We start from the raw sequence: 21,525 nt of genomic DNA on the forward strand, positions 1-21,525 counted from the left end.
TCCTAGTGGTGCTTGAGACCGTCTATGTGATGGAGGCATAGAGCTTCGGTGAGAACAGATGTTAAGGTGACAACAAGCCTGTTTTACCGTTTTCTTTCCAGAGCCCAGTGCTTTGCCTTGAGCTCTGCAGAGAGGCCCTGTCTCTGTTCCCCCTGGGGTGTCGTGAATAAGGAGGTTGAGTGTGTGTCACACCTGCATACCTGGGGTAGCCATAGGCTACATTGGTGCCCGAGCGTCCGCCCAGCCCCTGCCTCGTGTTCTGTCACCTCAGATGAGCTGGCCCACCGTCTCCAGGATTTCATTTGAGTGGTGTCAACAGTGTGCCTTTGTGGCCTGTCATCCCCCACCCAGTGCCCCGCGGTGGCCTGTATTCATGCTTCTTCCCTTTTACTGGTGAGCACCGTGCACTTCAGTTTCCTGTTCAGCTGCCAATAGACGTCTGAGTTATTTCCAGTGTGTGGGGGGGTGTCGGCGGGAAATCACCAGCCACTGTCAAGACATTTCCTGGCCCAGTGGCCCCATGCAGCCTTGGTGAGTGAGGGGCTCACAGACAGCCCCTAGGCACCCCTCGCTGTGGCTTGGCCCCAGGGCTCAGGCCTGCTCACGTCACTGCCCCTGGCGCCTTGTCAGGGCCACCGAACTGGCATCCCTAGCAACTGAGGCTGGGCCCACACCCACACCTATGCCTGTCGACAGCTTTGTCCAGGTGACATGTGTCACCTCCCTCTGTACCTTCCAGAGAGCACAGCACTTCATGCTCCAACAGGAGCTCATAGGGAGGAAAGAGCCCCCTCGTCTGGTATTGGGGAGCATCCTGCTATCCCCACCGTTTCTAGCAACAGAAAATGAGGACTTGGGACCCATCACATTTCCCTTTCCAATGGGGCTGCCAAGAAACCCAGAGCTATGGTTCTTGATCAATCAGCTGATTCCTTAAAAAAAATCTGCCCTTTCCTTGTATCTTATGGGTCTTCCTTTCTATGTCTAGTTCTCAGAACAGTTTTCAGGGTGGTGCCTCAAAGCTGGGACACAGCCAGGCTGGCACTCAGATTGTCTGTGGTGCCATAATGCTCTCACAGACCTGCACCGACTCTTGGTGCCAGAGGGGTTCTCTGCTCAAGTACTCACCTGACAGGTACTAGGGAGTCAGGACTTGTCATCTGTCTCCAGAAGCCACCTGGGACAAAGAAGGGGTTGGACCAGTTGCTCCCACCCAGAACTGGACACATGCTTATGTGTGTGACAGGGATTCCAGTTGCACCAGTGGATGGGGGCCAGGGCCAAATGCCCTCCAGGAAGTAGTGGAGCATCACCCCTACCACAGGGGTGCCGCTGAGGTGTGAGTGCTGGGTGGGAGGTGGGGCAGCATGACCCTGAGAACCCAGGGATCTGGGTTACAGGTGAGACGAGGGTAGGCCCAAGGACCAGCCCAGGCCCCTCTGAAGTAGTGGGGTGCTCCTGGGCCCATGCACCTGAGGCCCTAACCTCATCATTCAGAAGTGTCCCTCGGCACAGGTACTTCATGATGACTGAAGCTGAAGTCACCGTAGAACCTGAGGCTGGGGACGGTGCTGGGGGTGGGGGGCACTTCTGGGGGAAGGATGGCCTGGGGGGGGGGCAGACAGCGCTGGGAGGGGATGGTGTTGAGGGGGCACTGCTGGGGGGGGAACATCGCTGGGAGGGGATGCTGGCAGGGGGAACAGCTGGAAAGGGACAGTGCTGTGGGGGACACTGCTGGGGATGTTGGCACTGTGGGGGGTGCGACACTGGTAGGGGGCACTGCTGGGGGACAGCTGGGAAGGGACAGCGCTCGGGAGGATGGTGCTGGGGGGCTTGGCTGGCCCCCGGCCTTCTCCTAGAATAAGGAGTTTACACACAGGCCTGCAGCCTTTTGACTCTATTAGCACCGTGATGCACAACGTAAGCAGGTCACCTGACAAGCTTCATGGTGTCCTGGTTACCCACTGCACACGCCCCTGGAATACAGTTTATAAACCTGTGACATGAGCAGGACGTGGTGGGGACAGCTCATCTCTGCTTCAGCCCATGTCACCTGGGGCAGCAGCCATCTGCAGACTCATCAGCACCTGAGCACCCCCCATGTGGCCTCCTCACATGACTGGGGCATCCCATGTCAGTGGGCCAAGTCCCAAGGGCAAACGTTGGGAGAGCACCAGTTGCCTCCTCCTCCTGCCCTTGCTCCAGGATCACACAGCATCACTTCTGCTTCTTCCCATGCTGGAAGCTGAGCTACGTTCCAGGGGCAGAGCATCAAAAGCCTTGGTGGACAAGTTTTAAGACCACCACACTTGTCTGCAGCCCTATGAGATTATCCACAGGTCCTGGGAAGGGCGGGCCTGCTCTGTGCATGTGGCCCAAGCAGAGGAGGTGTGGGCCTCCATGCCCTAAGTGACTTTTGAGAGAGTTCAGCACATGTGGTTTTCTGGGAATGGGGCGAGCATGTCCCGTGTTTATGCAGACAGCAGGCCTGTTTCCTTGCTGGGGTGGCTGTGGGAGGGCAGCCAATATGGTCACTGCCAGTATCTGCAAACAGAGGCCTATAGAGCAAGTGCTCAGTGCCAAGAGGCAGTTGTGCCACATGGGGAGCTTGCCGGGATGCCGTCCTGGGGGGCCTCAGCCACAGCCTGATGCACGCTCAGGAAAAGCTCTTCACAGTTGGGACAGGCAAACGAGAATAAGATGCACAGAATAAGAGCCATAGCCAACAGACATGGCCGGTTTTATTGAAAACACAGCCAGGTTTTCCTCGGGACTGGTTAGTGAGGCCCCAGCAGACTCAAGGAGGGAGGTGAGGAATGGGCGAGCCACGGCCCAGACCCACTGGAGAATGTAGGCAGGTGACCAGGACGCTGGTAGCCGGCAGCAGAGAGGCACTCTCACCCCCCACCAGGCACAGACCACAGCTGGAGGGAAGGGCTGGCCCTGGTCAGTCTCTAAGACATTTCCAGTAGAAAAATAGACCTTTTCTTCAATAAGCAACTTCCCTGGGGGCCTGAAGCCAGGATGGCATCTCTAGGTTATGTTGGAGTGGTCATATTCTGCTGTTAAGGGATGAAAACACATCATCATCTATAAACAGTTTGGCCAGAGTTAGTCCTTCCAAGGGTCAGGAGCCAGCAGGAACGGGGACTCAGTACCCGGGAGTCCCCAGGCCCATTGGTCACTGATCTGCTGGTAAGCCTGCCTGTCCCTCGTTGGGGCCGCACCTCTGGGAGGCAGCAGCCAGCTGCATCCTGAGAGTGGCCCTGGCCCACTGGCCACCCCCCTAGGAGAGCAACTGCAGCACCTGCCGGATGCGCTGGGTCTTCCCCTGAGGAAGGGGGTCCATGCCGCCAGCCTCGTCCAACTTCTGCATCAGGGCTTCTGCCTTCTGCACTGTCAGCTCCCGGGCCCGGCCCTGGAGCCCCTCCAGGTAGGCCAGCAGTGTGGAGAAGAGCTCATCAGGAACCTGGGGTGGGAAGAGGATTAGGGTGTCAGGGACCAGGCAGGGTAGCGTGTGGAGCGTGAATGCTGAGTAGTGGAGAAACGAGGTGTTCACAGTCTGGCCCCAAGCTCCAGGCAGGACTCCTGGCCCAGCAGCTGCACCCCTGCGCCTGCAAGAGGAACCCCCACCCTTGCACAGCCTGCAGAACTCGGCGGCCAGGTAGCAGCACCACATCAGTCCCTGGTATGCCAACTACACAGGTGGGGTGGGGGAGGGCCTGTGCCAACACACCTGCTCCCGTTCTGTCCATGGTCTGCAAGACCATGGGACTGGGGAGGCGAGGAGGAAGGGCGGGCCTCCTGCAGTGACCCTCTCCCAGTCCTAGGCTGTTCCCTCTACTGGCTTCAGGCTCAGCAGCCACGGGTTCCTACCCCCTCCAAAATGTCACGAAGCCAAAAGTAAACACACGTTAGTGAGGAGAGAGACTTCTAGGACAAAGAATGGAGGTCTGAGGGGGATGAAGCCCATGCTGATAAAACCGAGTTCTGCTGCTGTCACCCCCACCCACCTGACTCTAGGTTCAGATGGTCCTGTCCAGAGGCGAGAGCAAAGGAATGGCCAGATCCACTTAAGAACTGCCAGTGACACCCCCCCATCTCAAGTCTGAAGCCACAGTAGTGGAGGTAGAGGCACTGGCAAGGACAGATGCCTAGAGCAAGGGGACAGCGCTAAGGCCCAGGTGGTAACCCTCCACCCATGGTCAGCTGGTTCTGACAAGGGCACCAGGACCATTTGATGGGGAAGGAGCCGTGGTTCCAACAGACGGGGCTGAGACCACTGGATGTCCATGTGCAAGAGCAGTAAGCTGGAGCCTACCTCACACTGTACTCAGACCTCAGCTCAGAAGGGGTCAGAAACCTAGAAGTGTGAGTTAATAAACTCTTAAAAGAAAACATCACAGAAAATCTTCATGACCTGGGATTTCAGCAAGGGCTTCCTAGATGGATCACCCAGAGCACCTACAGCCATTGACACAGGAAGTGCAGGGACTCCAGTGTGGTGGGCTAGGCACACTGCTGGGCACAGGGAGAGGGCACGAAAGTTCACTTACTGAGGGGGAGCCTTCCCAACTGCTCTCCCACAGGCTGCCTCCCTTCATCTCGCACTGCCCTCTACTCCATGCTGTCCCCATCCCCTTCCTGCATGCGCTGCCCGCCGACTGGCTGCCCACCCCCTCACCAGCTTCCATAGTGTTGACAGCCAAGCCTGTGTCCAGCAGCAAGACTAGCAGATTCTATTCTGAAATCTAAGAATACAGGAGAGAAGATCCAAGATCCTGAGCCCAGCCTATCAACTGGCACGGAAGCACACAGGCCACTAGGGTGCTTGCAGCCCTGGCTACACCCACAGGGTACCACATCTGAGCAAAGCCTCCGATTCCAAAGTCAGAGGCCAGGTCACGCAAACACACCATGCAACCTGGATAAAATAAAAGTTATACAGAGAGAAGATATCGCAACTGTATTGTTACCATCCTCAGAGAGATAAGGAGATATGATCCGTTCATAACACAGGAATAAGATGCTATAAGCAGCACATCTTGGAGGGAAGCTGTGTCTTCATCAACAGGCATCACTGGCTGTCCTTGCTTACAGAGGTCACCCTGGTGTGGTGGGTGTTTCCTCCAATGCCAGTGATGCTGGGCTCCTCTGCAGGTGTTCACTGGCTACCTGAATCATCTGATCTGGAGAAACATCTACATAGACCCTCTGTCCATTTTGAAATTGGGCCGCCTTTCTGTTACCGAGTCCATCTACTGTGGGGAGGACAGTCTATTCAATGGATGGTGTGTATTCACACCTAACTCACCACATGCAAAGTTAACGCCAATAGGTCAAAGGCCCAAATTTGCAAGAACAAAACTAAAAAACCCTTACAAGAAAACAGGAGAGTTTTCCTGACCTTGGGATTAGGCAATGATTCCTTAGTTATGACACAAAAAAACACAAACAACAAAAGAAAAAATAGAAAAATCAGGCTTCATCAAAATTATGACCTCTCCCCAGCACATTTCGCACTGCTGTGATGACTAGGTGGCCTCAGGGGGATGGGGATAACCAGGAAGCAAGGGCCATCTGGCTGCAGCAGTGGTTCCCAAGGTGCCCTGGGGCTCCCTCAGGAAGCAGTGTGTCTACAAAGGCTGGGAGTGGCCTGGTCTGTGGTCACTGCCCAGAACCTCTGTGCAGGAGCAGCTCCAGCCCCAGGGAGCAGGAGGGTGGGGGGACACAGACCTGGGACGGGTGGTCAGGGCACAGAGGTCTCTGCACATAGCTTCCTGCTGGCTCCCTGTGTGTAATATCTGCTCCCAAGAGCTCTGGGGACAGAAGTCTGTGCCCCAAGCTGCAGGGAGTGGAGAGCTGCCATGGGGCTGTGCAGGACAGTAGGGTCACAGGGAAAGCATGTGGTGTCATTGCCCCGAAGTGAGGCTCTGCCACAGGTCACACTGCCAGCCTGTGACTCCTGCAACACCCTGGCATCTGTGTGGACATCTGCCCTCCCCACCCTGCCATACCCATAGCCTCATTTCAGACTGTGGCTGTTAGGTGCTTTCTCCACAGAGGTCTCCCCCCATCATGTGCAGACAGGCACCCTCAACCTCCCCATCCTAGAGCCACCACAGTTGTAATGAAAACTATACTTGTCAAAACAAACGATGGCAGCAAGGGATGACCACCTGTGAGAAAATCTACACTGATAGGGATGACCCTGCAGCATCACAGGGGAGGCAGCCAGGCCCTCCCCTAGAGCAGCATGCTGACTGACAAATGCAGAGGAGGATGCACACTGTGTGCACAGTGACCACTGACCCAGACAAGAGCTCCTGCTTGACCAATGGACACAGGTGGGATGAGAAACGGGGTGTCTGCATAATCTCAAAGCAGTTCTACAGACACGGCTCCATAGATCACCACAGGAGCAAACCCAGCAGGTGTCCCCTGAATCATGTGACTTACATCAGGATCAAACCATCCTGTACCTGCTCCTGGGTGTGCTAGGAGGACACAAATACCCGCCCCTGGTTGTGATAACTGGCCTCTCCAAGCACACCAAGGTTGTGAAGGAAGATCCAAGCTAAAGGAAATGACAGGGACTGACAAGCAAACGTGACTGCAGATGGGACCCTTGCCCATGGATGCCAGTAAGAACCAGTAGAGCCCATGGTGGTCATGAGAGGCCTGGCTCATCTGCAGGAAGAGGGTACTACAGCATTCTGGGGGTAACACAGTATCTCTTATACCACACCACTCCACCCACCCCTGGATCAAGAGCGCCTGGGAAGACAATTCCCCTATGGTCAGCAGCTTCCTTGGGGAAGGTTCAGCTCGAAGCAGGCAGGCTGACATCCCAGGACCCAAGCCCGCAAGCCCCTGGCCCAAGTCTTGCCCTGAACAAGCAGGGATTCTTCCTCTACAGCCCCAAGCAAATCCTTTCCTTTGTAAAATCAGGGGTTGGACTGGGGACCCCTGGCAGGGTTCCTACCACAAGTGCTAGGGCCTCTTTCTTAACCATAGTCTTGGCCAGGCCTGGCTGCTGGGGGCCTGCCCTTCCCAAGCCCCTGCTGGAAGGGAAGCCTCAGGCTCCCGTGGCCTAAGCAGGCCCTGCCATCCTGGTCACTGGGACATTGACCCCCACCCCCAAGTATGCACAGACTATTATCTGGGAGATCCCTATGTCCCTGGGAATGCACACATCTCCTCTCCTCCTCCCCACCAGGTACACACACCTGGTTACTGTTGTACATGTGCACACACACCTGCCCCACCCCCCCCACCAGCATGTACATGTATCTTCCCCCCAGTGCACACACACCTGGTTGCTGTCGTACATATGCAGTAGCAGCCAGGTCTGCCTCGTCTTCTGAAATCTCCAGTTATCATGCTTCTCGGCCCAGCTAGGAAGCAAGGACAGAACATTTCAGGTGCTGGCAGGAGAAGCTGGATGGGTCTGTGCACCGGGTGTGTGTAGGTACTGCCCAAACCTGCCAGCTGGAGGGTAGCAGCCAAGGAGCAGGAGCAGAAGGGCTTCAGGGACTTGGCACTGGGAGGACACTTCACTTCTGCATGCCCTCAGGGCCCTCCCCAGCTAGGCCTGCCTCCACATCTGTACACAACAGCACAGGGCTCTTTCTTCCAGCCCTACAATGCCAAAATTTTACAACGCCAACTTGTACATCCGGAATTCTGTGATATCAGCCATTCTTGCAAAGCCTTTATCATGTATTATGGCAGAGCCTGCCCACCAGAGTAGGGGAAGCCTTTAAGCCAAGAGCTGTGTGTGGAGGGTGAGGGACAGCAAGCTAAGAGGAGCCAAGAACCCCCAGCCTTAAGGGTCATGCTGTTTGGGTTGCTTGGATATCAGGGACATGGAAAGAAACCTGGCCATGCCAGCCCTGTGCCTCTGCTAGAGCCTCCTGACCTGCATGTCAGCAACCTGAAGGCCTCCGAGGGGACAGGCCCCCACATGCCAAGACCATGGCAACAAACCCAGCCTGCTCACCTGCAGCCCACACTGGAGGGGCCGTGGAAGAGGAAGCAGGTAACATCAGGTGTTGGAGGAAGTAAGTCAGGATGGGAGAGCAGCAAAGCCAGGCTCTTGGAGCTGAGAGGTGAACACAGGGCCAGAGGCTGGCATATCTGGGACTTTTGGTTGCCGATGGCCATGGGGCTGCAGCCTCACTGCCTCTACTGGGAAGTGCGGGGGAGGAGGCAGGTAATTGCAGAGAGGGTCCAAGAGCTCCTGCTGGCTTCACAGCTTGTGGGGCCAGGGCAGAAGCACATGATTTGCTGCTGGGCTGTTGTACACACAGTCATGTAAGAGCAGAGCCCCAGGAGCCCTGCCCCACGCCTGTCTAGGGACCACGGGCACTCTGTGGGGGAGCCACAGAGCAGGACCTGAGCCAAACTGGACCTCTGCTTCTGTCCTCCTCAGGGAGTAGACACCACAGCTCATGCCTGGATTCCTTCCCACCTTGAACTGAAATGCCTGGATTCCCATCATTTATCAGTGAGGCCTTGGAGGCCGCCAGATTGGTCCTCTTACAAAGCAGTGTGCCTTTAGGACAACATACTGGGGCTCTAGAACCAGCAGGTGCGGCACTCAGCTTGTGCCCCCACAGAAGCGTGAAAGCAGAAATCAGAACAGCGGTCATTAGAAGAAGTGATGGAAAAGAAAGAGCCACCACCGCCCTTTGGCCCCTCCCCACACTGATCATCAAGTCACTGCCTCTGCCTCAAATTTTCCTCCATCACCCACTTGGTAGAAACAGGCGGACTCTTCAAAAATGCTTCCTCTGCCACATGGTCTGATGTGAAGTAGAAGGTGCTGGAGAGACATAACCAGACAACAAGGAAAAGCTCTTCTATCCTGGTTCTGGTGAGCAATGGTCCACTGTGGTCCCAGCCAGACCGCCCCTGAGCAGCCTTCCCGGCAAGTCCCATGAGCTCGGCTCCTGTGACTTCCCTGCCATTCTGTGAGCCAGGGCTGGGCCTCCCCTGAGAGGTGTAGGCCCCGGGCTCATCCCAGCTCTAGGGGAGTGGCTGCCCTGGAATCTGTTCCTCCTGGGTCTTGAGTCCTCGACACACTAGCAAGCCCTTGTTATGCTTAGTCATTCCTTGTAATAAACTTTCCCTGTGCCTCCACTGACTGCCTGCACCCTGGCCCATCCTCCTGTCCTGGAGGATGGCACATGACCTCACCCTAAGGCCTGTGGGGTTCCTCCTGGGCTGACAGACGTGTGGTGGTGCTGAGCTCCATTGCCTGGGACCTGGGGCTCTGTGGACCTGGCTCCCATCACCGCCACATCAACAACACAGATGGGCTGTGTGCCCAAAGCAACATCCTTGCTGGAACACCAGGGCTCTGGTCATCTGAGCCCCCATGGAGGGTTGGAATGGCTTCAGATAGGTCATGTGGGCCTGCAGGAAGCAAGGGACACAGGCTGGGGGCTCCAAGCAAGCCCACAACAAGCAGAGTGAAGGCCAATGAGGACAATGAGGACAATGACAGAGAAGACATGACAGTGAACACGGATGAGCCAGCCCGCCTATTGGGGTTCCTGCTCCACCCTTGGAGACCCCTGCCTGAGAGGCAGTGCCCTGCCAGGAGAAAAGAATCTGTATTTTAGGGAGCAGGGAGGGAGTAGGGACCCAGGGCCAGAGTAGGTTCCCTGGTGCCAGGACTGAGCACCACCCTCTTGAGGGCGTGCTGAGTCCTTAGTGGCTTTTAGAGAACTCGACTCTGGGCACCATGAGGTCATGGATGAAGGACGAGCAAGAGGCAGGCACAGTCATTGCCCAGGCCCCAAGCCCATGGCCACCCAGAGATGTGGTGTGGCATAAGGGGTGGCAGGTATGACAGCAGCTCTGAGGCTCTAGTCCCAGAGTGAGCCCAGGGCCGAGGCCCTGCCTAAGCCACAGCATCAGACAGGTTCTGTATTTCTTTTTTCTTTCTTTTTTTAAATTTTTATTTATTCATGAGAGACATAGGTTCTGGAGCCTCTGAGCCGGTGAATGTGTCTCCTCCCTCCACCAACCCCTCCCCAACACCACGGCTCTCCGGACAACAGGCAGCACATGTGCCAACTCCCACGTTCCAGCCCATCGGTGCCAGCATCACGCAGCCATGTCCCCCTGTGGCAATCCCAGCTCTCTGTGGCAGAAATCTCATCTCAGCTGACAGGAAGATCAATCCTAGTGCCTGGACTGGGACCCAGGTATAATTAGGGTCCTCAGCTGTGATGGGGTGTGGCAGCTTCATCCCTGCAGGGAAGCCCTGAGCCACTGGAGCTCCACACCCTGCCGATCCCAATCCCCACGGCACTGCCACCCACTCAGGAGCCTCCACCCTGCCTCTGCTCTGCTTATAGCCTGCCTGGGAACCCAATCCACATTACGGTCTGCACTGGGGGTGAGGCTGTGGCACTGAGCGCACCGCAGCTGGGACAGGACACTGCTGTCAGGGAGGAAGGAGGCGTAGGTGTGCATGTCTGCTTCACTCGGTGTGTGGGGGCGGCTGCTCATGCCCATGACCCCACTGGCCCACTACAAATGTGCTCAGGGCCCCTCACTTCCCCTGCCCCAGTAGCCTGGTAGCACTGAGACCTGTATCTGTCACACAGCACACCAGCCACCAGCCACAAATGCAGTGTGGGGACTGCGACAGATAACACTGGCTGCATGCAGCAGTAGCCATGGAGCGTGGCACAGAGTGTGGCCTGTATTTTAGCTCCGTACCTCCTTTTCCAGCTCTGAGCTCCTGGAGTCCTGTCTGTAACACGGGGCAGTTAATACCTTCCTGTCCCAGTTTAAGTGAGAGTGGGGCCCCTCCAGGAGACGGGTACCCTCCTGCAAACCCCTGCTCTCCGGAGCTCTCTGATGCCCTGCCAGCCACAGCAGCACAGCCCGGCTGTGGTTGGGAAATGGGGCCCCAGCTACTCGAGGTGAGGCCTCATTCCCACAAGGTCACTTTGTGTGGCAACAGGTATAGCTGCAGATGGCCCATGGGCTCCTGCCAGGAGGACAGTCCTGCTGGCTTGGGCAGACAGGAGGGACCCCCCGGGGAGAAGGGAAGAAAACTACCAGAGTATGTCTCTCTGCCCTCAGCCCATGCCACAGGCACTTGGTGCAGGGTTCCCAGAGGAGAGGAACTCCCAGGTTCCTCTCCTCTGGGAACCCTGCACCCTAGCTGCCTCTGTCCCAGGCTGTGACATCTCATAGGTACCCAGGACTACCCCTGAGGCTCCCACAGGGTGCACAGGCCATCACTGCTGTTTCACGAGGACACATGGAACACGGCATGGCTCTACCTGCACAGCACCAACACCTGGCAGGCACTAGGGGGCTGCAAGAGTCCATGGGGGCTAGAGGTGAGGCCAGAAGCAAGGACTACACTGCTGAGGACAGGTTGCCAACCAGAGGATGGACACGGTCCCTGGGCTGGCCTCTAGGTAGTGGGGGCAGTTTGGGCAGGGCAGTAGTCCCTGAGGTGACAACCAGGGAGTTGGGCAATCCAGAGTGAAGACTGAGCCCCCAGCCCTCCCTTTGCCTTCCATAAGGGGTCTACACAGAGAGTGGCCATAGGCCCCGCAAGCCTCCTGGCCCGTCCTTACTGCCGGCTGCCCTAGTCAGGCTCTGTGTCCTGCTGTACAGCCTGGGGTCCACTCTGTAGCTGGCATCTCCCTGGCCTGTCCACCTGCTCCTCTGTCCATCCTGGGCCCAATGGCCTTCTCTGTCTCCAGCACCAACCTAGCTGGGAGGACAGCTCTAACCTTAGCAGAAAGCAATTTGCCCGGGTGTGCAGGCTCACTGAAATGCAGACTGGCTCTCAGAGTGGCAGGGGTGTTGCATCTGCTCTGATCTCAGAGGACGCTGGTGGCACCCACAGTGCTGAGCCCCTGCACCAGGCAGGCCTCAGAGACTGGACAGACCAGTATGGAGAGAAGTGCTTAGACCTGAAGAGGATCCCCAGAGGGTGACAATGGGCTGGGTGTCCTTAAGCTGCTGGTGTGGCACTTCCCTGTGGGGCACACCCCACATACTCATGACACACAGTCGGGTCACCCCAGCCTCCCCCATGGACATCTGGGCCTAGGACTTCCCCTGGCACCCCTGCTGAGTTTAGGGAGGCCAGGAGGGCTGTGCCAGCCATGTGGTCCCAGCAGACACAGATTCCCCAGCTCCCTTCCCCACTTCTTCTGGGAACTGTGGGAGGAGTGTGCCCAGGTGATACCAACACTGGAGACTAGACTCCCAAAGGGGCAATGGTTCCAGCACAGACCCACTGTGCCCAGGAGCCAAGGCTGCAGGGAGACTGAAGGTCCCACACCGCACAGAATTACACATCATTACAGCTAATAATGGGCCAGGGGATGGGGACTCTGACCACAGTCCAGGCCACAGCTCCCTCAGCTCTCTGGCCGGCTGCTCCGGGTGTGTGTGTGTGTGTGTGTGTGTGTGTGTGTGTGTGTGTGTGTCAGAGAGAAATCCAAGAGCCTATCTGCAGCCCTCTTCCCAGCAGGCAGGTGGGCTTCCAGAGAGGAATTCCTGCCCCCAGTGCAGCCAGGTCAGGGCCTTCTAGCGTTCTGCAGGCCAGCAGGTGGAGGTTCAAGAGCCAGTGGGCAGCTGTCCTCCTGGGGAGGAGTCCATTAGTCCATCCAGTGACCCTCCAGGGAGGAGCCAAGAGGCGGTAGCCCAGCAGCCCACGGAGTTACCTGGATTTTTGGTTCAACATGGTACAGGATGCCAGTGAAGGGGACTGTGAGATGCCACCCCACTCTCATTAGGATGGCCATCATCAGAGCACCTCCCCTTGCTGTGGGGCTGAAATGCTGCAACCGTTGTGTCTGCAGCTCTCCTACACCAGTCACCAGCAAACCCTGCCCCCAGGCTATGCCCAAGACAAAGGAAAACACCTCCACGCAGAATCCTGCACATGGGCATGCACCACAGCAACAGCCACAATAGCCACAATGCATATTTGGCTATAAGGAGAGAGGAAATGCTGGCACGTGCTGTCATGTGGATGAACCTCAAAACACTACGCCAGGTGGAAGCAGCAGGCCACAAGAGGCCATGAGGTGAACAAGTCCCAAACTGGCATGTCCACAGTGATACAAGGGCTAACACAGTGATACAAGTTTGAGGAGGGCTCCCTTGGAGCTGGGGTAGGGAGCTGCATGAGAGCATGAGGCTGCTTTCTGCAGTAACAAAGGTGTTCTAACCTGGCTGTGGCAGTGGCTGCATGTAAACTGTTCCTCAAAAACAATGAGGAAAAAGAGAAAGCATGTGTCCATGGCAGGCATTCTCAGGCTGACCTGGTCTCGATTGCTGAGGCTCATGGCCTAAAGAGTGAGTACGGATCGGAGAAAGTATGAACTCACTCTCTGGGGAGGAAAACCAGGAGGGAGGGCCCTGCTGGAACACCTGCCTCTACTTACCTACAAGTTTCTTTGCAAAGAGAATCCAGTGGTGTTACAGTGGTCTCACTTTTCTTGGAGCTTCTAGAAAGTTTCCTACAAAGCTATTAGCAGTGTAACTGCCAGCCTCTACCTGGTTGTGGTGACAGGGTAAAGCAGGGTCTGCTGGGCACCCCAAGGGCTCCAGTCATGGCTGCAGTGACTGTGCCCTGCTCCCCTTCCTCTGACAGCCCCACTGGAGGTGATGATTCTGTGGTGACACCTGCCAGGACAGGCCTCAGACCACAGGAGCACCACTGGTGGTGGCCCTACTGCCCCCAGGGTCCTAGTGGTTCTGGGAGCCAGATGTGACCCAGGTCACCTGAGTCCACAGCCCAAATTCCCTCCCAGGATACCACAGAGCCCCTGGACACTGGCCAGGCCCCACGCGAGGGGGGCGTCTTACCCACGGAGGTAGTCCAGGGCCAGCTGGGCCCCGGAACGCTTGGCCGGTGGGCTCTGGGCTGCTCCTGACTCTCGCAGTCGCTTCTTCTCCTCTTTTCTCCGCTCCTTCTTCTGCTTCCTCTCCAGGACCCTCTTCTCCTCCGGGGTTAGCACTGGCAGCTGGGGGGCCATCTCCTGCCCAGCCCCCAATACTGCTCCTCCCTAAAAGTCAAGGGAGAACCAGCCTGCAAGGATGTCTCGCAGCATCCTGGAGCCCCACTCTGAGGAGCTGACCCCTACCAGGTGGGTGGGCTGTCCCACACCCTGTGCTGGGCTCCACTGGCAAATGGAGACAGAGCTGCTCAGAGTCTTGCCCTCCTGGGGACTCAGGTGACCCTCACCCCAGGACGGGTCAAAGTTGAGTGACCTCAGCTGCATTTCCAGACCCTGTACCTGTGCTCAGCACTGAGAACAAGGATTTCTGGGCCACCTGGAGGGCCCCATCCCATGAGGCTCTGCAGGACACTGCCCTTCGCCTGTCCCCAGCCCATTCCCACTGCTGTCTGCCCCAGGCCACCCCCAGGCCACCGCCCAGGCGCAATCAAAGGCACACTGCTCCCTGGGGATGGGGACGGGCAGTATTCCCGCCACAAGGATCCGCTGAGGCCCTTCTGCTCCAGCAAACCCCTCCCAAGGAGAGCAGGAAGCTGTGCAGCTGGCAGACGTGGTACTAGTGGCCTCTTGCCCTCCCGATCTGGCTGGCTGTGGCTTCTGGACACCATTTTCCCAGACACCAACCAGGTATAGTCCTGACTATCAAACCAGATGAGACTCAAAACCAGGTGGGGGGTGGTGGTGTGTGACTCCAGCAGCTGCACACCCTTCCCCCTTCCTGGAAAACCTGCAACACCAGTGTCAGTGTCACTGTGATTCCATCCAGGGACCCGGCTACTGCTCCCCAGGCCTCCAGAGAGGCCTAGCCAGCTGCCCCAGGGGCATCCAGCTTTTGCAGAGCCACACCCCTCCCTCCGGCTGCTCCCCCACCCCCCAGGCCAGGCAAGTCCCTTCATAAAATGGCAGCGCCCTGACAACCTTTGTGTTCCCACTAAACACTGAATCCTTCCGGAATCTTCTAAAACAAAAGAGCAGCTTTCATCAGCTCCTCCTCTGCTTCCCTTTTAAACCAGCTGAATTTACCAGCAACGGGATTTCAGGGTTACACTAGGGAGTCTCCAGCAGTGCCACACGCAAGCATGGACGCACACACACACGTGTGCCAGCGCAGGGCTCTCAGGCCACCAGGACGGGAGGTGCTTTCAGAGGAGAGTCTCTGGACAATCCCCTTCTTGGGGAGGAGTGGCATCTCCACAGATACAGCCCCAGGAGCCCAGCGCCCCAGCTGCCTGAGAGGCTTTTGGTTTTTAGGTGTTTCCTGAAGTCTAGGGGGCAGCTGTCTGATGAGCATGACGTCTGCAGGGAGTTCCCCTGCCCCAGCTGCCTGCTCAGACTGCCCTGGGCCACGGTGGCCGACTGAGCAGGCAGCACAGCCAGTCTAGCACCAAGAGCAGCAAACAGCCGCGGGCCAGCCTCTGCCTCCCTGAAGCCAGGCAGGCAATAGGGCAGCAGCCTTTCAGGGCCAAAGTCTCAGTGAAAGGTCAGGGCTGTAGCAGCGGGGGCCGAGGGCACATCAACACTGACCCTGAGGGCCTGGGCAGGGGCAGGGAGGATAGGAAGCAGCTGCCCCCTTGCCCAGAGTGCTGAGTACAAACCCCGCATCTGTCATGCTGCTGGCTGTCACCAGGGCCTGGCCTCTGCCTCCTGCTCTGACCCAGTGGGGTAAGGATGCTCCCACCGAGGTTGGAGGGGCCTATCCCACAAGAGATGGAGCCCTGTCTGCTTCCTGAGGGCCCAGGGGTGGCCTGCGGAGTGTGCGCAGTCCCCACAGAGGGGCCACCAGGCTGGTGGCCAGGACTTGAATGCGGTGTGGCCTGTGAGGTCTGGCTTCTTCTTCTACAACACCCAGCATTAAGGACACGTGAACTTGGAAAGGACACAGATAGCTTCTTTCTCTCTCTGGCTAACGGTCACCCTGGCGTGGTGGTAGTTGGAGCCCATGCTCTGCGTCTCAGGAGCTAAATGTGCCTCCAGAGTTGTTCAGAGGGCCGTGATGCCCACCCTTGACTGTGCCAGGGGTCAGCCAGGGACGCTGAGGGGGTCCAGCTGGATGCCCACACCCTGGCCACAGCCCAGGCTGAGAAGCCTCTCCAGAGAAGCTGGAAACAGAATCGCACAGGGTGAAGCCTCCCGAATTTTAAAGGCTGGCAGCTTAAACAATGCACAGTATGACAGCAAAACAAACAGTATGAAACAGCTTCATACTGTGTGAAGCAGACGAGGAAGCCAGCACCTCTGACCCAAGCCCTCTGACCCCTAACACCAAGACAGACTCTCCACCTGGACCAGCCTTCCTTTCCCTAAACACTGGCCCTTTCTGATTCTCTTCAGAGGGTAGGGGCCACCAAGGAAAGTAACCAGAGCCACTCTCCCACCAATACTGCCAAGGAGGGGGACAGGGTGACAGACCATTGCCCCTCCTCCAGCTGTGGTCCTTCACCAGGAGGTGAGCACATGAATCCAAGCAATGATTTGTGAAAAACACAAAGGTCCTTGGCATTGCTTGAAGATAAAGAGGTGGGTGCAGGTGTGCAGGGCTGTGACCTGGCCCACGCAGCAGGGATAGGCCAAGTGAGGGCTGCAGGGTAACTGGGCTGGCCATGGTGCCCACTGCTGCGTGGGCCTCACCTGGTCTCCTTGCTCTGGGTGCCCTGACCTTTCTGGCCTGGACCAGGTGACACCCCCATTGCTGCTACCATCACACGAGTGACGTCAGCTATTTGGAGTGGTGCCCTGTGTGGGCATTAGGCTGGCAGGGCCAGAGTGCTGTGTCAGCCATGGTGGAGCCTGCATGGGACCAGGGGGTGGGGGCTGGGATGGGAGACAGCAGGACAGGCACTGGCTGGACCCAGGGACCTCCCAGCACATCAGGGTGAGGACCATGGGGACCTACCCGGGACCCCCCTGCTTCCCTCATCCTGCAGCATCGCCTGTGCAGGGGGGTTCTCAAGCACAGCAGCTGCCAGGGGCCGCCCGCGAGCTTTTAGTGATACCACCATCTCTGGAGGCAAGGCTTATTAATACAACTTTCCTTCCAGCTGAGAATGAACTTCTTCCAGTGGCCACTGCTCTGATAACCCTCCACAGAACTCGGTTTTAATCAGCAAACAACAGTTTGGACACACCTGCCACCATCACCCATACCCCCTCAAAGTTACCTCGTTTAAAAGTTGTGAACAGCCCATGTAAACAGAGAAAAATCTTAAAAGGAATGCAGCAGTCAGATCATCGAAGCCTACTGGGGCCCCTTCTGGGAGTGTCATGAGGTGGGAGGGGGAGCACCCCCCTCCCCCTGCAGGCCTGGCCCACTCTCCAGGGGAAGTCTAGCAGATCACCAGCTGTGAACACGACCCTTTTCCAAAACACAGACTGGACAACATGGGGGGAATCTGCCACCACCCTGGTCTGCTGCCTGTTTGCTTGTCACAAACACGTGGAGCTGACAGTGTGCAGCCTCCATGCAAACACGCATTTCTACGGAGATGGGATGACTGCACAGCAGTGCTGCCATGGTTTCTGGCATTCCACGTTGGACCACATACAGAATCTCCTATTACGGGAAGTCAAACTTTCAGCAACACATTCTCTTACTGTTAGACGTCTCCTGGACTGTGTTTCAAAAGGCACAAAAATAACTCAATGCACATGGAAAACTTCAGGCAGGACAAATGGACCTGCCACTGCCACCATGGAGGATGATGGGTGGTATGACCGAGGGACCTGGAATTTCTTCTAGGTCATCTCAACATAAATGTTTTCAAGTACAATAGTAAGTAACGTAGTGTTCGTGTCATTAAATGCACTAAAAATCAAATCCTTACCGGCTTCTAGGGCAATGAAAACACTGGCTGCATGCATTAAACATACTGGAAATAAACAAATCCAAAAGTCCCAGACTCAAGAGTGAAGCTAGGTAAGTAAAAGAAATATGGGGGCACCTCTGATAGAAACGTTGACACTGCTGGAGGAACGATGAGTACGTTATAAATGATCATTTTTTAAAAGATTTTATTTATTCATGAGAGACAGAGAGGCAGAGACATCGGCAGAGGGAGAAGCAGGCTTCCTGTGGGGAACCCAATGCAGGACTCGATTCCAGGATCCCTGGATCATGACCTGAGCCAAAGGTAGATGCTCAACCACTGAGACATCCAGGTGTCCCATAAGCCACCATTTTCTTTCACCTGGTAAGTCCTGGCACGAGTCAGGGGAGAAATGATATGACTTTGATTTGGAAAGGTTACCACAGACTCCACCCAGCAGAAAAACCCTCCAACGAGAGCTGTAGGATATAGGTAGGATGTAGTGCAGGATGTAGTACAGGATGTAGGAGAACAGGCTCAGCATTTTTTGGATCCAGGAGAGGGGCCTCTCCAGGCTCCGGACTTGGTCACAGAGCAGAGGCTCCTCTGCAAACACCCCAGGCCCAAACTCAAGAACCCACAGAAGCCAACAGCCACTGTCATTCCCCAATGAGAAGACACTGGCAAAGAGACCAGAGGGATGCAGGCCAAGGTGGCGGCAGGGGATGGGGCAGATGTCCAGCGGGACTTTTCTCTCCCTCTCATATATCCGACTTCACAAAGGGAGGGACACTTGAACTGTTGGGCTGGGTCAGCCTCCCCTCACCCTGGTCTTTCCTTTGGGGAGCAGCGGCTATGAACACATACCCCTGAGGGGCTGCTGTGGCCAACACTGGCCACTGGGGGATAGGGACACCTGGCCCCACACTTTTAGCTCGTTTCTGGTAGGCACTGGGGCCAGGCCTGTGGAGTGGGAGGGTTAGGGGTGTGCTGAGGCTCACCCCACAGCTCCCGGTGCTCCTGCCCCCACAGCTGCATCTCCAAATCAGCATCCTGTGCCTCATCTGTCTGTCACTCTGCTTCTGGGGGGACCCAGTCTAAGGCTGAAGAGAGAGTGTGCTGCATGAGCCTGTGTCTCTGTCCCACATCTTTGGCTTATAGCGGGAAGGGGTGTCACCCCTTCCCCTGCCCCTCAGAACTGGCCAGCCCTACTCCCTGCACCCAGTACAGCAGCCCAGCTATGGGGTCCTGGGGCCTGGGGAGCAGGCAGCCTTTTGGGTGGGGGCAGCTTTGGGATACCGAGAAAGGCTCTGAGAGGACAGTCTTGCTGCCATGTCTCCCCAGCCTCAGAAATGGCCTTGTCCTTGTCCAGGGCTGCCCTGGTCTCACAGCAGACAGGGAAGTGGCCTCTGAGGCTCCCCTGGTCCCCCTAAGCCTTGGGAGAAGAGCAGATTGGGCCACTGTGGGCACGGAAGCTTCAGCATGTGGGTGGTCCCTGCAGGTGTGACAGCAAGGTGACACCACCTCTGGGGCATGCTCAACTCCAAGATTCAGGGCTGGATGCCAGAGTCTCAGTTCTAGGACCAGAAGTTTGGGGCCATCAAAAGACACAGAGGGCTGCCATTCTGCACACATCTTGACGGCTGGCTTTGCCAGCAGCGGGCCGATGCTAGGGATTGCTGTTCCCACCCACACTGGGGGATTCCAGGTCATGATCAGCCCTCTCTTCCGGCAGACCTTCCTTCCTTCCAGGCTCAGGTAGCAGAGCCTTTGTCTAAGAAAGGAGGCAGACTCGGGAAGGCAGGGACGACCCCATGTAGACTCGAGGGACAGGGGCCTTGACCATCCCGTCTGCCAGGACACCCTCCCCCCAGGCAGGAGATGTTGGACACCTGGGAGTGCTCTAGGTTAGCACCTGCACTGCCAGCAACCACAGGCAGAGTGTGGGGGTGGTGAAGGGGCCCGGGATCCGGGAGCTGGGAGAGCAGGCTGCCTGGCTATACACAAACCTGTGGCTATACTGGCTCAGGAACACCTGTGATATTGGCCCATTGTTTGAAACCGTTACCCGTGGCAAACTGGGGCAGGTTCTGAGCCAAGCAGGGATGGGATCAAGGGCCGCCCACAGCACCATGTGTGCCCTGAGGTGCTGTGACTCTGCTGTGGCCCTCAGGGATAGCCCTGAGTAAGGTGTCCTAGAAGGCCGTGGCTTCCCCTGTAGAGGGGGGCAGCACTGTGGCCTGGGCGCTCCCACAGGGTGGGAGCCAGTCTCCCCGGAAATGGGCAGGCTCCGTAGGGCCAAGCCACAAAGCCACCCCTATAAGTCCTTGAAGACCTAAAACCTGAGGCTGCCACCCTGCCACGCTTACTGCTCCACTGACAGATGCCGAGACCCCTATTTCCAGTGGGGGCCCAACCTAAGTCCAGACCCCTGGCTTCTGAGTCTCACTCATGTGTTCTTGGGGGCCATCTGGAAACACTGGAGGCGCAGTATCTCCTTGAACGGGTTTGGGGGCATCTAGAGCCACGAGTGGGTGGTCTTGCTGTGGGCACGGGTGATGGCCGTCCTCTGCTTTTGGTAAGGGCTTTCAGCACACAGGATGCCAAGCTTGTAGGAGATCAGTTTTGTACCTTTGTGTCGATTCATTTTGGTGAAACCACAGCAGGAAAAGTATGAGTTTACAAGGCCCGAAGCCCACAGACTTCCTTCCCTGGGACCCCTCTGCACTGTGACTGTGCTGTCAAGGCCTGTGGGGTCAGGCTCTCTGCTGGTTCAGTGTGGACTTGTGGGCGGACAGCCCTGCAGACCCCTATGTCTTAGGCAGCATGGCAGGGGCTGGAGACGTGGGGGGGATAGGGGACAGCTGAGGACCAGCTGTCACAGGGTTCACAAAGACTACTGATTCCAGACCAAACTGACCAGAGAAACCAGGCTGCACAGACCAGGGCTCGTGCTTGAGGCCACCCCAAGAGCTGAGGATTATGCTGACGGGCATCATGTGCCCCAGCGCAGGGGGCAGGGGCCAACCTCCCACCCCTGCCTGGGCATTGTGCACTGCCGCTTCTCTGGAAACTGAAGCTGTCCGGGGGCAGTGTCTGTGAGGTCAGCTGATGTGCTCTATCTAGACAAAATGCTGCCTAGACTCTCCTGCAGACCTCGCAGCAGTGTCCCTTTTTGAGCCAGATGGTCCAGTTTGGACTTTCTGTCACATGAGACACATCACAGCCGTTTACTCAGAGAAGGGATCTTGCCCTGCCCACTATTTTGGTTTGACACACAGTGCCCACCAGGGTGACATGAGCTGTGATGTGGGCACTGTCCACGCACCATTGTGTGCCTTGTCAATTGTTTACACCTGCTCCTGAGCATGGCAGCTGCCTTGGTTGAAACACGGATTGCTCTGAACCTCAGGACCTGAGGGGAGGCTCCAAGGGTGACAGCTCACCCTGACCCCCAGGGCCATAGTGTGCAGCCATAGCCTCTGGACTGGCTCAGGCTCCATGAGGGTTGACAGCAGCTCTGTGTATCCCAGAGAAAGGGCCCCGTCTTTCCCAGAGCATCCAGGAGCAGAGATCAATTGTTCATCTTCACACAGAGAGCAGGGAGGGGAAGCAGGCCCCATCCACATGGGCACAGCAGTGGCCAGAGCCGAGGATGGGCCAGGAGCTGCTGAAGTCTAATGATGTGGCAAAGACTGAGGGTGATG

The 21,525-nt window shown here is 56.9% G+C and overlaps 2 protein-coding genes across 5 annotated transcripts in view; both read right to left on the minus strand.

Moving 5' to 3' along the window:
- LOC129519549 (cytochrome c oxidase assembly protein COX19) overlaps nt 1–1,552 on the minus strand; it is a 29,333-nt gene extending 27,781 nt beyond the window's left edge. For 3 of the 4 annotated variants that reach the window (XM_055340160.1, XM_055340159.1, XM_055340157.1), the window contains exon 1: nt 1,129–1,552. In XM_055340160.1, coding sequence (XP_055196135.1) covers nt 1,129–1,310 — 182 coding nt within the window. In that variant the 5' untranslated portion in view covers nt 1,311–1,552. Of the gene's footprint in view, nt 1–200 lie in introns of all 4 variants that reach the window. The other variant, XM_055340161.1, reaches the window with a different exon arrangement.
- Nucleotides 1,553–2,710: 1,158 nt separating this feature from the next.
- Nucleotides 2,711–21,525, minus strand: part of CUNH7orf50 (chromosome unknown C7orf50 homolog) — a 127,582-nt gene continuing 108,767 nt past the window's right edge. The window contains exons 3-7 of the mRNA XM_055340156.1: nt 13,864–14,063; nt 8,759–8,827; nt 8,003–8,104; nt 7,316–7,397; nt 2,711–3,469 (exon numbers count right to left, since the gene is read on the minus strand). Coding sequence (XP_055196131.1) covers nt 3,287–3,469; nt 7,316–7,397; nt 8,003–8,104; nt 8,759–8,827; nt 13,864–14,063 — 636 coding nt within the window. The 3' untranslated portion in view covers nt 2,711–3,286. The remainder of the gene's footprint in view (nt 3,470–7,315; nt 7,398–8,002; nt 8,105–8,758; nt 8,828–13,863; nt 14,064–21,525) is intronic.

Source organism: Nyctereutes procyonoides, unplaced genomic scaffold (genome assembly GCF_905146905.1).
Source record: "Nyctereutes procyonoides isolate TBG_1078 unplaced genomic scaffold, NYPRO_anot_genome, whole genome shotgun sequence".
NCBI classification, from domain to species: domain Eukaryota; kingdom Metazoa; phylum Chordata; class Mammalia; order Carnivora; family Canidae; genus Nyctereutes; species Nyctereutes procyonoides.